At 53.2% G+C, this 13,768-nt stretch overlaps 1 protein-coding gene across 3 annotated transcripts in view; it reads left to right on the forward strand.

Annotated features, from left to right (window-relative positions):
* LOC138392868 (solute carrier family 22 member 4) overlaps positions 1 to 13,768 on the forward strand; it is a 40,956-nt gene that overhangs the window by 20,675 nt on the left and 6,513 nt on the right. For 2 of the 3 annotated variants that reach the window (XM_069483596.1, XM_069483598.1), the window contains exons 4-7: positions 2,431 to 2,602; positions 6,831 to 6,957; positions 11,193 to 11,293; positions 13,286 to 13,500. In XM_069483596.1, the coding sequence (XP_069339697.1) occupies positions 2,431 to 2,602; positions 6,831 to 6,957; positions 11,193 to 11,293; positions 13,286 to 13,500 (615 nt within the window). The remainder of the gene's footprint in view (positions 1 to 2,430; positions 2,603 to 6,830; positions 6,958 to 11,192; positions 11,294 to 13,285; positions 13,501 to 13,768) is intronic. The other variant, XM_069483597.1, reaches the window with a different exon arrangement.

Raw genomic sequence — 13,768 nt, forward strand, 5'->3', positions numbered from 1 at the left:
CAGGTCCTCTTCCGCGTGGACGGGGCCCCGTGGCCCCTGGGGCCGCTGCTTGAGCAGCACCTGACCCACGTGGAAGGGAGCTCGGCCTCTCCGGGGCCCTCCCTCTGGGGGGAGGCCGTTCGGGTCCAGGAGGAGGTGACGGGCAGGGGACAACACTGCTAGGGTTACTCTGGCCCCCATCCGGCCGGGACAGTCCCTTCAACAAGGTTCCACCCCCAGGAGACACTGGGGGCCCAATCAGACCGAGACCAGCCGGGCTTTGCCCTGGGAGCGAAGGAGGCAGACGAGGCCTGTGGGGCGGAGGCCAGGACGGGGGTCCTGAGTCCGCAGAGCCCGGAGCCACCGCTGTCACCTGCCTCACTGCCTGGAGGCAGTCTGTGGCCCTGCAGGAATCAGGGCTGGTTGGCCTCCAGCGGGTCAGTGACCAGAAAGGGAAAATGCAAATCCTCCCTCAGACGGGGGTGGCCTCTCCCTCAGCCCCACCTGTCGCAGCTGGACTCTCAGCGGAAGAACTGCTGTGCGGGGCCAGGGCTTTGCGCAGGTGGCTTTTTCCTTGGAGGTGAGACCAGTATCCACAGGTCAAATATATTGGGCTTCAATCACGGCTGTACCACTTGTTGGGTGCACGAATTCAGGCACTGGCTTTAACTCTGTAGGTCTCAGCTGACTACATATAAAATAGGAGTAATATTAATTTTTATATAATTGTTCTGAAAAGTCAAAGCGATAATACATGTAAACGCTTAGGCTGGAGCCTGGCTCAAAGTCAGACAGCAGAAGGCAGGGCTCACAAGGAATGATCTAGATCCGTGCCACCTGTGTGGCCCTGTGGGCAGGCAGAGAGGTTCCTTTACAAAGCTCTGTCCCCCGCGTGCTCTGCAAAGTCGTGACAGCTCTGTTCTGGTCTGAGACCCGAGCTTGGGGAGGGAGAGTATCCAGGAACCCAGTGCTGTGACGTTGCTCCCTTCTCCTACCAAGGTCAGGAAGGGATGAGGGAGCCCCCGGCCGCACGACTCTGCGAGGTCCCACTCGAGCCCGTGCACTTTCCGGTTTCCACACCAAACCCTCTGCTGCTTCCCTTCCCAGTCGCTGCTTAGGAACACAGGTCCCTAACCCACCTCCGTACCATGAGCACAGCCAGGCCGTTTAGAAACCAGGGCATGGTGAGAAGGTCATTACTGGGGTGAAAAAAGATCCAGAAGTCACACTCCTGATCCTCAAAGAAGTCAGGCCTCATCCTCGGAAGTGCGTTTATCGGTCGAGAGGTGCCGTGGACGTTAGGCCGCGGGAGCCCAGAGTGGGCCCTTCCTGCCAGTCTGGCCGTTTGAACGGCAGCTCAGGAGGGAGCCGCGGGGCAGGGCCCTCGGTGCTGGTGAGTGGGGGAGAGCCGTGGGCTGAGTGGGAGCAGCTTGGCGGTGGGAATGCAAAACACCCAAGCAGGCGTTTTGCTGCTTCTCCGGAACCGCCCTGGGTCCCTCAGCCTGCACACGATTGGGAAAATCTCTCTTGAAAGCCAAGCCCGGATGGCCTTTGACTCTTCTGGGCTACTTCTGTGTGGCGTGGGCAGATCCCACACAAGGCAGAGCCTTCGCCACTGGCCAGATCAGCCCGGGGCAGGGGGCCAAGAGTGGACTCTGCAGAAAGGCCCGGAGCTTCTGGCAAGAGAAGGAGCTTTGTCCTTGGACTCCCGTCTCCAAGGGGCAGCAGAGTCTCTGGAAGGGCCGGCGCCGATGCCCGCCTGGCGCTGGGCAGCGCGGAGGGGGCGTCTGCAGCTCCTCTGCCTTTCCTTGGTCGGACGGGCGTGTCTGCCTGCGGCTGGCCTCTGGGCACAGCGGGGCTGCAGAGGCGCCAGCCCTGGGTGCGGGGGGCCTGCTCTGTGCAGCCCAGAACCAGCTGGCTCCCACAGGTCATTTCTCAGGGCTCAAGGTGGGCGCGGAGGTCCTGACATCTCAGAAAGCGTGAATTCTCCACTGCTGCCCAAGGGCCAATGTCTGTCTGTTTAAAGTTGAGAACTGTGGGATAGGCTGACCCCACCGCGACCCCACACAGCCCCTCAGAGGAGTCTCCCCTTGTCTCTGGAATGTTCTCTGTGCCTCTCACGGCCGGGGGCGGGGGGGGGGGGGACTTTATTTTGGAACGGTGGCACTCTCAGAAGAGGGGCGGGGCGTATTTCTAGGACGTGGAACGGCCTTTAAGAAAACAAATCCATGGCTCCCTTAAAACCTCACGGAGACCCAATCTCTGTCAACTGAGGAGTCTGGGGTCATGTCCCACCTGCCTCCACCCGACCACCCCTGCTCCGGGCCGAGAGGCAAACGCCTTTCCCTTCTCTGAGCGGTCACAGGGTGAACTCCCACTGCCAGGTAACGGTACGAAAAGCAAATGTTGCAGGGAGTTAAAACGCTGACACTCCTCCCTTGTTCTGAACAGGAACAGAGATTCTCGGCAAGTCGGTTCGCATCGTGTTCTCCACCCTAGGAGTGTGCACCTTCTTCGCGGTCGGCTACATGCTGCTGCCGCTGTTCGCTTACTTCATCCGAGACTGGCGGATGCTGCTGCTGGCGCTGACGGTGCCCGGGCTGCTGTGCGTCCCGCTCTGGTGGTGAGTGCGGCTTGTTCCTGGACGGGCCCTGTGCTGCGGCCTGGAGCCCGGGGCTGCCTGGCCTGGGCCTGCGCGGCCCCCACTGGAACTCACTGGGGCCAGAGAGCTTCTGCCTCGCTGGGGGGGCCTGTGCAGCGGGGTCCATTCTGCGCTGCCCTGCAAATCACGGTTCTCAACAATCCAGGCCCTCCCTGGACGCGCCCGCTCTTGTCTGCGGCTGGTCGTTGCTGCTTGTAGAGACAGTGTCGTTGGGTTTTGTTGGTTTTAGCTCTTTTCCCTCTCTGGAAAGTCTCTTTCTCTGTTCACCTGACGCCATTTCCGAGCTTCCCTGTCATGACGATCAGCATCTAAGCTGGGCCTGTCTGCAGCCTCGGAGGGTGGGAGAGCTGCTGTCCTTAGAGAGTTGTCAGAGAAGCCTGCTCTCTCCTCCCACAACCCCCGCCCAGATGTTGACACAACAGTTGTGGCAATAACAAAGTTTGTCCTCGGTCTTACCCAGTAGGATTATCTGGGAGATTTCAGGTGAAAGAACAGATTAAGAATAGTGGAATGAAGTCTCAGCATACCTTCTTTCTGGGGATTTCCCACTTCTTTGCATTTTCGTATTTAAACAAGAGGAAAAGGGATTTCTTTCCATTGGTGAGTCTGGTTTCTCTCTCTCTCTCATTAATTCTTTTTGGTTTGGTTTCATTATATCAAAATCCAGTCTTCCAGCAGGGACTGGGGGTTTTTTTTTTGTTTGTTTGTTTTTGTTTTTTTTTGAGACAGAGTCTCACTCTGTTGCCCAGGCTAGAGTGAGTGCCGTGGCGTCAGCCTAGCTCACAGCAACCTCAAACTCCTGGGCTTAAGCAATCCTACTGCCTCAGCCTCCCGAGTAGCTGGGACTACCGGCACGTGCTACCACGCCCAGCTAATTTTTTCTATATATATTTTTAGTTGGCCAGATAATTTCTTTCTATTTTTAGTAGAGACGGGGTCTCACTCTTGCTTAGGCTGGTCTCAAACTCCTGACCTCGAGCGATCCTCCTGCCTCGGCCTCCCAGAGTGCTAGGATTACAGATGTGAGCCACCGCGCCCGGCCAGCACAGACTGGTTTTACTGAACTGTGTGATTTCTACCTGCTTACACATAATGAAAGTTTCTTTGATCATTTTTTGGAATTCACAGTTTAGACCCCGAGGTTGTCCTGCCCTGTGGACACACCCTGTCTGGGAAGGTTCTTTGTCTTGCTGCAGCTGGTAGGCAGCCGCGGTGGTGACAGGTGGCCCACCTGGGCCTCGTATCGGGTTGGACCACCCTAAGCCACAGCCTCCACATGCTCCCGAGCGCTGGGGTGACCAGCGCCAAGTCTTGGCATGAAGCGTGCAGTGGGCGTGGGGCTGCGCACTCTTTTCTCCCATTTCCCTGGAAGTCTGGGAGACAGTTTGTCAAAGGTTAGATATCATTCTGATTTGGAAGTTTCCTCTGGAACCCAGTCTGAAAAGCAGTTTGAGGGTCTGTAAATAAGGACAGACTCTGCCTCCAAGGAAAGCACCCCAGATTTATGAGAGCAGGGAATTTTCTGGAATGAGAGGAATCATTATCATCATCATCTGTCCCTCTCCCCACCACCCCCTTGCTAACTGAATTTATTAGAAAAGATGTTGGTGACCAGAGGTTCTCTCAAAACACAACACAAGATTACATAAAGGTTACTTTCTGCCTCTTTAGATAAACGATTATAATGGCCTACGCTCCCTGGCCCTAGTTGTCATTTCGGCCTAAGAGACCAATACTTTCAAAACGTTATAATCGACCTTCGTACTCCATGATTCTATCAGAGGGAGAGAGAGAGAGAGGGGGACAGCAGCAGGGTCCCGAAGACCCCAGGATGGATCTTTGCCTGAGGACCACAGATCACACAGGGAGTGGACAGCTCTGACCAGCCGGCCCCCAGGGTGTCCACCCCCCCACAAGGGGCTGCCGCCCTCACCCCAAGGAGAGTCCTTTCTTCCGTTGCTCGGGGCTGACCCCTGCGGGCTGCGCTGTGGGCACACGGTGCCCGGGACAGGACTTGCCCCAGAGGGCAGCCCGGGGCCAGCACCCACAAGCTGAGTGCTTGTCCTGGTGTCTAGCACAGGTCTTATCACTTTCCTATAAAAACAAAACGGCTTTCTTCCGGACATCTCGCCCTTGGGGTGGGGCCGATGGAGCAGTCTCGTAGGTCTAGTGGGCCGGGCGGGGCTGCTCAGAGCTGCCGCGCACCCTGCCGCTGGCTCAGGAGGAGACACAGAGGCAGACTCTGCAGCCACACCCCGCCCCTGGGGAATCTGAGTGAGACCTACGGGGAGACTGCCGGCTCGGCCCCATCGGGCTCTGCCCTGGCTTGTGAAATGATCGGCTAGACTTGAGGTTTTGTGCACCAAAAAATCAAGGCAATTTAAAAGTAAAGATCCCTGTGGCCCTGAGTACAGTGGGCTGGAGACCAGAGGGAACCTTCACAGAGCCACTGCAGCTGGTTTGGGGATTTTTTATGACCCAAGTTTCCAAAAGGCTGGGCAGTAAGTGGCCACAGGTGTGCAGGGGAGCGGGTAGGGAAGGAGGCCATGGACGCAAGGCTGGGAAGCTTTGCAGTTTCCGGCTGGTGGTCCCTGAGCACTGTAGAAAGGTGGGATGTTTCAAGCATCACCTGGCTGCGTGGACACACTGCTCAGGAGAGGCATGAAGTCTGTAGCAGCTGCGTGGTGAGACCTCTGATCCTGCACTAACCCTGCAGCCACCAGCCACACATGGCTATTTAAATTAAAATTAATTAAAAGTAATAAAATACATTTTCATTTCTTCAGTCACACTAGCTCAAAAGCCACAGGTGGTTACTGCCTACTGTCCCGGACAGCACAGATATAGAACATTCCAGAAGTTTCTACTGGACAGCATGGCTCTAAGAACTGAAGGTCAGCGCCCTAACATCGTCACCGTGCCTACGGGGACCAACTACAGGCATATTCTGAAGAACACAAACTGGGCTCATTTTTCAGCCCCTGTGCTAGCGAGCTGGGAAGGGAGCGGTGCTCGGCCGTTTGTTTTGCCGAGTTAATTCCTCGTGCAGCTTCGGGGCCTATGATAGGCGGACTCCGCATCTGCACTCGTAATTCATTTTCTAGGATGACTAAGTACGGATGCTCCTCCACTTACAACGGGGTTATGTCCCGGTAAACCTGCTGTAAGTTGAAATTATCATGTTGATATTCCAAACCGACCCTCAACATGCTCAGAACACCAATATTGGCCTGTAGATAACAAGAAACCTATTTTATAATGAAGTGTCGAATATCTCCTGTAATTGATTGAATACCGTACTGAAAGCAAAAAACAGAGTAGGTACTCGCAGCACGGTTTTGCTGACTGCGTACCCCTGTCACGCCCTGGCAAAGCGGGAAATCCTACGCTGAGCCATCGTGAGGTGGGGACTGTCCGCACAGACTGACCGAGAGGTGAGGAGAACAAGAGCTGGCTGGAGAGCGCCTGAGAGATTCTGAGAAATAAAAATCAGGAAAGAACATAAGTCCTATTATCTGCAACTGTGTTTGAGCGTCAGTTATCAATGTGAATAGATGATGTAATTTTAAAAATTAAGTTTTCAGACATAAACCACAACATTGGGGTTCATCGCCCAGAAACTGGTTTAGGTTTGACCCACTGACCTCGGAATCTACTGAAAACCACGGAGAAGCCCGTGGGCGGGGTCAGTGCCCTCACACTCTCCTTTGACCGCAGGGAAAGCTCCAGAACTCGGGGGCCTGGCATCCTTCACCCACTAAACTGTGACCGTCACCAGCTGGGCCGCCAGGATTTCTCCTGGGGATGCACACGCCGAAAAGACAGTCTCTTCTCTTGGGGCACTTACAGTCTGGTGGCTGTGCGTCTTTGATGAGCCGCACTGGCTGTGTTAAGTTCCGGGTGGCCTTCTCCAGCTGCCCTGGCTTAGACAGACCCACAGCAAACGTCACCTTCGTGGCCTAGTCCTGCTCTCAAGCACAGCAGATAATCGGTCTTATAGCTGGATCAGAAGTTTGAAACTTGAAGGTGCTTTTATGTCTTCCTTGCTCCACCAGAAACCTTACGACGACTCCCTCCCAACTGTCTTTAAAAGGACAAACTAGAATTAATTATCTGGGGGCAACTTTTAGTTAATAGTATCCAACCCCGCTGTTGTGAAAAATTATCAACTATTAAAAATGAATTCTAGGTTTATTCCTGAATCTCCCCGGTGGCTGATATCCCAGAGAAGATTTAAAGAGGCTGAAGATATCATCCAAAAAGCTGCAAAAATGAACAACATAGAGATACCGGCAATGATATTTGATCCTGTGGAGGTGAGCATTTGCGGGTGTTTCCTCTTTAGATCAGCTGTGCGTTCTTGATTTTTGTGGATTTAATTTAATTCAATATTTGTTAAGTGCCCACTGTGTACCAGGCACTGTGCTAGGCCTTAGGAATACAACCATGATTAAGTTCTGAGATAAAATCCACCTTAAAGGGCTGCTTAAAAATTAAGTGCAACAATATATGTAAACTGCTTAGAAGATACAATAGCAAGCGTTCATTACATATTAGTTCCCTTCATTTTGCAAGTTTACCACCAATGTTTTATTGGCATTTCTCCCAACTATCGATGCAGCTATGTACTGACGATTTTTAAATGTCCAGATCAAGTGGAAAAAATACGTTTAAGGGCCAGTCCACCCTGGGTTCCCCACTGTCCCCGAGTCCTACCAGAGCCTGCTGAGGAAGCCGTGCGTGTCTTCAGTCCTGCCGTGCGTCATGTCTGGAACCTGCAGGCCTAAGAGCACAGGCTGGAGGACTCCCCCGGCAGGCAGGTGGCCACAAAGGAAGCTGCTATTCTGTGGGAGCAGCCGCACGTCCTGACAGGCAGTGAGGACATGCAGGGGGCCACGTGCAGCTCCCAGAGCAAATAAGAAAAATAAGACCCAGCCCTGTGCTAAAGGAGCATGGACCGTAGCTAAGAGGGGCAAGAGGACTAGACGATGTAAACAGTGACATGGGGAGGACATGCCTAGCACCCAAGGAACGGACACCGTGTGAGCAGCACAGAGAACAAGAGTGGGGAGGGGGGGCGGCTGAAGAGACGGGGCCAAGCCAGGGAGGACAGCAGGATTCACGTGGAGGAACAGAGGGGGTGGGGCAGGGCATTCCTGGCTAGGAGAAGGGGGGGACAGCTTGGGACACCCGAGGAGGACCGTGGTGGCTTCAGCAGCAGTGCACATGCCCTGACCTAAAGCCTACACCACTGGCTGCCCGGAAAGTGGAGCTCTGCGGTGGACGGTGGGCACGCCAGAGCTCTCCCCTGAGGGCTTCCTCCATCCCTGGCCCTCAGGACTTTTCCAGAAGCAGATACCCTGGCTGTGGCTTAACTGCAGTGGCCATGAACTCGAGCTCCCAGAGAGCTGCCAGGACAAGACATCACTTAATCCTTCGCCCTTCAAATCAAGAAGTCTATTCCCAGTCTTTTTTTTTTTCTTTTTGAGACAGAGTCTTGCTCTATTGCTCAGGCTAGAGTGCCGTGGCGTCAGCCGAGCTCACAGCAACCTCAAACTCCTGAGCTCAAGCGATCCTCCTGTCTTAGCCTCCCGAGTAGCTGGGACTACAGGCATGTGCCACCATGCCCAGCTAATTTTTTCTATTTCAGTAGAAACAAGATCTCAGTCTTGCTCAGGCTGGTCTTGAACTCCTGACCTCAAGCGATCCTCCCGCCTCGGCCTCCCGGAGTGCTAGGATTACAGGCGTGAGCCACCGTGCCGGGCCTGTTCCCAGTCTTACCAATTTAACTGGATGAAAAAATAACATAGAAGTATCTTACACTTCTGCCTTTCAGAGCTGTGCTGGGTGCTCATCGGTACTTATCGGATATGTGACCCGATTCCTATCTTTGTGAAACTTACAGTCTAGTTGTAGGGATCTGCCCACATGGATGAAATCAATCATAAACTAGATAAGAGATACGCAGTTCTGGACACGTAAGGATAAAGTCCAGGGTCAAAATACACGCTTCCGACAGCGCCTGTGTCTTCCCGCCATGATGCACGTTTAGCCTGAGCTCGACAAGCCCACCGAGGGGGAGGGAGCTTTGCTCTCCTGAGGCCCGGTCCTCTGTGGGAAGGACCGGCAGACCCTGTGCCACACGTACAGCCGCTCACGTAGTGCAGAGCCGACCAGACGCCGGCACTGGGTTCTGGTCATTCACTGCTCACGCTGCCACAGCCAGTCGTATGGCTCTTAGCCCCATTTTTCAGGAGAGAAAACTGAGGCACAGAGAAGTAACTTGCCCAGGATCCCACAGCTGTTAAACTGGGATCTGCAACCTACATCTTCCTGGTGCCAAAGTGCACATTCTCAACAACTGTGCTTGTGTACTTCGTGTTAGGGGCAGTGGCAATCATACAAACAGGAAAACTACAGAGTGGCACCATCTTGGAAGGCAATCTCGAGCCCCCCGGGCTGCAGAAGCAGCACTGCTCATGACACATGGTCCAAACACGCTTTGCTCGCTCCACCCAGGCCAGGGACAATCACTGGGTACGAGCACATCCTTGTCCTGAGGTTCCCCACCCGGCTGCTCATGGCAGTCGCCCAGGTGCTCTAAGGATACAGGTTCCCGCACCTTCTGTTGCATGTTTAGACCGACAGTCTCTTGGTGCAAAATTCATCAAATTCCATTTTTAACACAATGATGCCTTATTTGTTACCCAAATACCTACTGTCGATCAGCCATCAGCCCTTTGTTCACTCCTCTCGCTCCGTAAACAGAAGGCCTCCCTTACGCTACAGCGAACTTCCCCACGTATTTAGACCTCTCTCTTCTGTCCAATCAGCGATTTTAAACTAAATGTCGGAAAGAAATGCTGTAGGAGCTCAGGTAACTAGCAGAGTAATCATCGCCTTGTGTTTACCTCAAAGCCTAAAAAACTGCTCCCCCGCAGGTGATCACCCAGGTGATCATCCTGTTCCGAGGGTACGGTGATTTTCACGGAAGAGGCTAAGGCGTGGTGACTGGTAGCCAGCACATTCTGTGTAGATGTATGTTTTACTTGGTGATGGTGGTTGTTCTTTTTCTTTTCCTCATTTTCAATTAGAATAAAAATCTAAATTTCCAAAATGAAAGAATGCAGATTCCCAGGCCTCTGGGCCCCGTGAAAGCTGCGGAGAGCAGGCCCGGGTGGAGGCCGGTGACCCGCATGTCAGCAAGGGCCTGGGAAGCACCGTCTATGCAGAGGCCTTGCCGGAATACCAGGGTTATCCTGCTGGGCATGTGCTGGAGCCTCGCACTCCAGACGGGGCAGGAGAGGAAAGGCCACACGGCCGTGTGAGCCAGCGTCTGATTATCACCGGAAAGAAGGACGCTCACACCCGGGAGCACCTGCTGCAAAGGCCGGCCTGGCGCCCCCACCCCGTCACAACAGAAACCCCCCTCGGCCTCCTGCTGCACACGCACCACAGGGCCTCAAGGTCCTTGTACTTTATCCCCGAGAGATTCCCCACCGCAGATCCCAGTAACTTTTATCTTAGTTTCAATTCCAATCAGCTTGGCGAGTTGGCATCAGCAGATTAACAGAGAAAAGCCTTTCGACAGTGGTGAGAAACTGCCACTAACAACTGATGGCTAGCATCCTCTCCTCGATGATGCAGTAATAATAACAATAATACTTAAGGCCAGGTGAGGTGGCTCGGGCCTGTAATCCCCGCACTTTGGGAGGCCGAAGTGGGAGGATTGCTTGAGGCTGGGAGTTGGAGACCACCCTGTGCAAAAAATCTAGCCCCCGCCCATCTCCACAAAAAAATTTTTTTGAACGTTAGCTGGGTGTGGTGGTGCGTGACGGCAGTCCCAGCTGCTGGGGAGGCTGAGGCAGGAGGAACCCTTGAGCCTAGGAGTTCAAGGCTGCAGTGAGCCGTGACTGTACCACAGTGCTGCAGCCTGGCAACAGAGAAAGATCCGTCTCAAAGTAATAATAAAATAATAGTTAAAATGTACTGGGCATTTACCATGGTTCAAGCACTGTGCTAAGCTTTCTATACATGATCTCATTTAATTCTATCAACTCCCAATTAGTATATATACCATTTTACAGAGGAGGAAACTGAAGCTCAGAGAGGATACACAGTAACTTGCCCACGGCCCCCAGTTAACTAGAGTCTGTTCTGCTGCTACGAGATAACAAGAAAAGTGTTAAAAGCACACATGGCCTCGTAGCTGTTTGGGACTGGTGGCCCTACCCTGAACAGGCCCTAAGGACCACAGATAAGTGCGATGAAGGCCATCCCCGGTGATGAGTGGGTCAAGGAAAGGCTTTCTGCAAGGAGACAGTGGAGCTGGTGCTGCGTATTTAAAAGGCTTGAGTTTAAAATGGGCCACAAACATTTCACGTGTTGGAGTAAGTGTCTCACACGTGTGGATGCCCCATGGCCCCAATTTCCAGACTTCTGAGCATATTCAAGGGGAAATGCGAATTGTGTGCCTAAGTTTTTCCCAGGCATCGTACCCAGGACACTTGCTTACCGCCTCTGCAGCCCGTGGCTACTGGTGTTATTTCAGTTGCAGGAGCTAAATCCGCTGAAGCAGCCCCGGGTTTTCATCCTGGACCTGTTCCGGACCGCGAACATCGCCACCATCACCGTCATGTCTCTGCTGCTCTGGTGAGTCCTGGACCCGCAGCGCAGACACAGAGCACACACGTGTGCAGCTCGTGTTCTTGGATGCAGGGGAACGTCACGGCAAGGCCTGGGTTTTCCCGAGGCAAAATAAAAATTGTAGAATTCTAAGTTATTTAGAAATGCCTCGATCCGGTTCATGGGACTGGATTCTGAAAGACAGTCGCAGGGACCAATATTTCAGTCCGCAGGACGGGCCCACAGGGAAAGGCCCCACACCGAGGTGCTGGGACTGACGTTATTGATGTCCCTGGGAAAGGGTCCCCTCCTAAACTCACGGGATTCAGACTGACGTGTCGCTGGTGCCCGAGGCGGAGATGTGACTCGGCTCCTGCTTGCCGAGGCTGAGCGGACGCTTGAGCAGAGAGGGTGGAAGAACCGGGGTCCCCACGGCCCGGACTGGGGCCTTGACAGGCTCTGTACCCTTGCCGGCAGCAAACCGACAAGTGCTTTTAAGGCGCAGACATGATGGCTTGGCCTTGCAGACTAGATTTAACAATGTATCTGCCAAGGAATGAGGAAGAAGCAAAGAACGTGCCGCCCCGTGATGGCGGCGAACGAGGCTTCTGAGAACTCGCACGTTCGTCTATTCTTAGGGCCCCTTTGTGTCGCAGTCGGAGGCGGGGGACGACAGGGCCGGGCCTCTGAGCTAAGCCGGCCTTTGCGCGCGCCCCGCACGTGCGGCCGATGCAGACGGTCTCGGGCGGCGGCGCTGCTGGGCCCACAGCGGCCGGCACCGGCTCCGCCTAGGCTGCTCTCACCGCTCACCGTGGAAACCGCCGGGATCCCGGAGCAAGGAAGTCTAAGTGTTCGTTTTGTTGTGGATTCGTCCCTGTGCTGCGCCACTTGGGTCTAGTGTGTACAACAAGATCCGGCAGTTTTGTTCCCGGAAACGTTTCTCCCGCGTCCCCCGCTTTTCAGGCCCCTTAGCAATAAGCGCATTTCTGCCCGGGCGTCTCCGTGGTGCAGGTGTTTTTTCCGCAGAGAAGCTTCCGTGTGGACGTGGACCGTAATGACAGGACGTGCAGTCTGCACTCGGTGACACTCCGAAGCCTTGTGAGACTGTCACTCTTTTCCCTGAAGGGGGTTTTACTAAATCCCCCCTACTGCAAATGGATCCTTTGTATCTGCTCCTTTTTTTAAAGAGTGAAATCTGGATTTTATGTGCCTGATGCCTCTGACATTTTTTCTTCAAATAATAGCTCTAGGCCGGGCACGGTGGCTCACGCCTGTAATCCTAGCACTCTGGGAGGCCCAGGTGGGTGGATCGTTTGAGCTCAGGAGTTCCAGACCAGCCTAAGCAAGATTGAGACCCCGTCTCTACTAAAAATAGAAAAGAAATTAGCTGGACAACTAAAAATATATATAGAAAAAATTAGCTGGGCATGGTGGCGCATGCCTATAGTCCCAGCTACTCGGGAGGCTGAGGCAGGAGGATTGCTTGAGCCCAGGAGTTTGAGGTTGCTGTGAGCGAGGCTGATGCCATGGCACTCACTCTAGCCCGGGGAAGAGAGCAAGACTCTGTCTCAAAAAAAAAATAAATAAATAAATAAAATAAAATAAAAATAAACAAATAATAGCTCTAAGAGAATGAAGATGTACAAACTATTCAGGAAATAATAAAATTTGAATCCAACTAGTTGAGAATAGGTGTTGTTAATGACTGGTGTGTCTAGACGAGTGTGTCCAACAGAACTGTCTGTGGTGACAGGGACGGTTTATATCTGTGTTGTCCAACGCAGTAGCCGTTAACCACGTGTGGCTGTTGAGTATCTGAAGTGTGGGTCATGTGACTGAGGAACTGAATTTGTAATTTTATTCAATGTGAATTTATTTATTAAGTAAATTTAAGCAGCCAAGGAACCTAGTGGCTTCTCATAGGATGGCAACATCTAGACAATTTCTTGACCATCATGAAATTTTAGAGTGATTCAGGCCATTCTTTTGTCATCGTATCTTTCGTCTTTCCTCTTTCAGGATGCTCACCTCCGTGGGTTACTTTGCTCTTTCCCTCGATGCTCCTAACTTACATGGAGATGCCTACCTGAACTGTTTCCTCTCGGCCTTGATCGAAGTTCCAGCCTACATCACGGCCTGGCTGCTACTTCGAACCCTGCCCAGGCGATATACCATAGCCGGGGTGCTGTTCTGGGGAGGGGCTGTGCTTCTCCTGATTCAGCTGGTGCCTGCAGGTAAGATGTTAACCAAGATTGACAACTGACCCGAAAAGACCCACACATTAACTAAGCCACCTGTGAGCCGCTGCTCCCTGTCTGGGCAGCCTCTGTGCCATAAACCATTCGTAAGTCAATCAGACAGCGATTACCAGTTCCCTGTGTGCAAAACCACCACCCTCACGCGCAAGAGTGAGCCTTGGACAATCAGAAATCACCCTCTGCACAGGAGTAACTCCCAGTCGTCCTCTTCATAAAAAGACTCACCTCACGTTCATGATTCTTA

The sequence above is a fragment of the Eulemur rufifrons genome, chromosome 10, assembly GCF_041146395.1.
Source record: "Eulemur rufifrons isolate Redbay chromosome 10, OSU_ERuf_1, whole genome shotgun sequence".
Classification (NCBI taxonomy): Eukaryota; Metazoa; Chordata; class Mammalia; order Primates; family Lemuridae; genus Eulemur; species Eulemur rufifrons.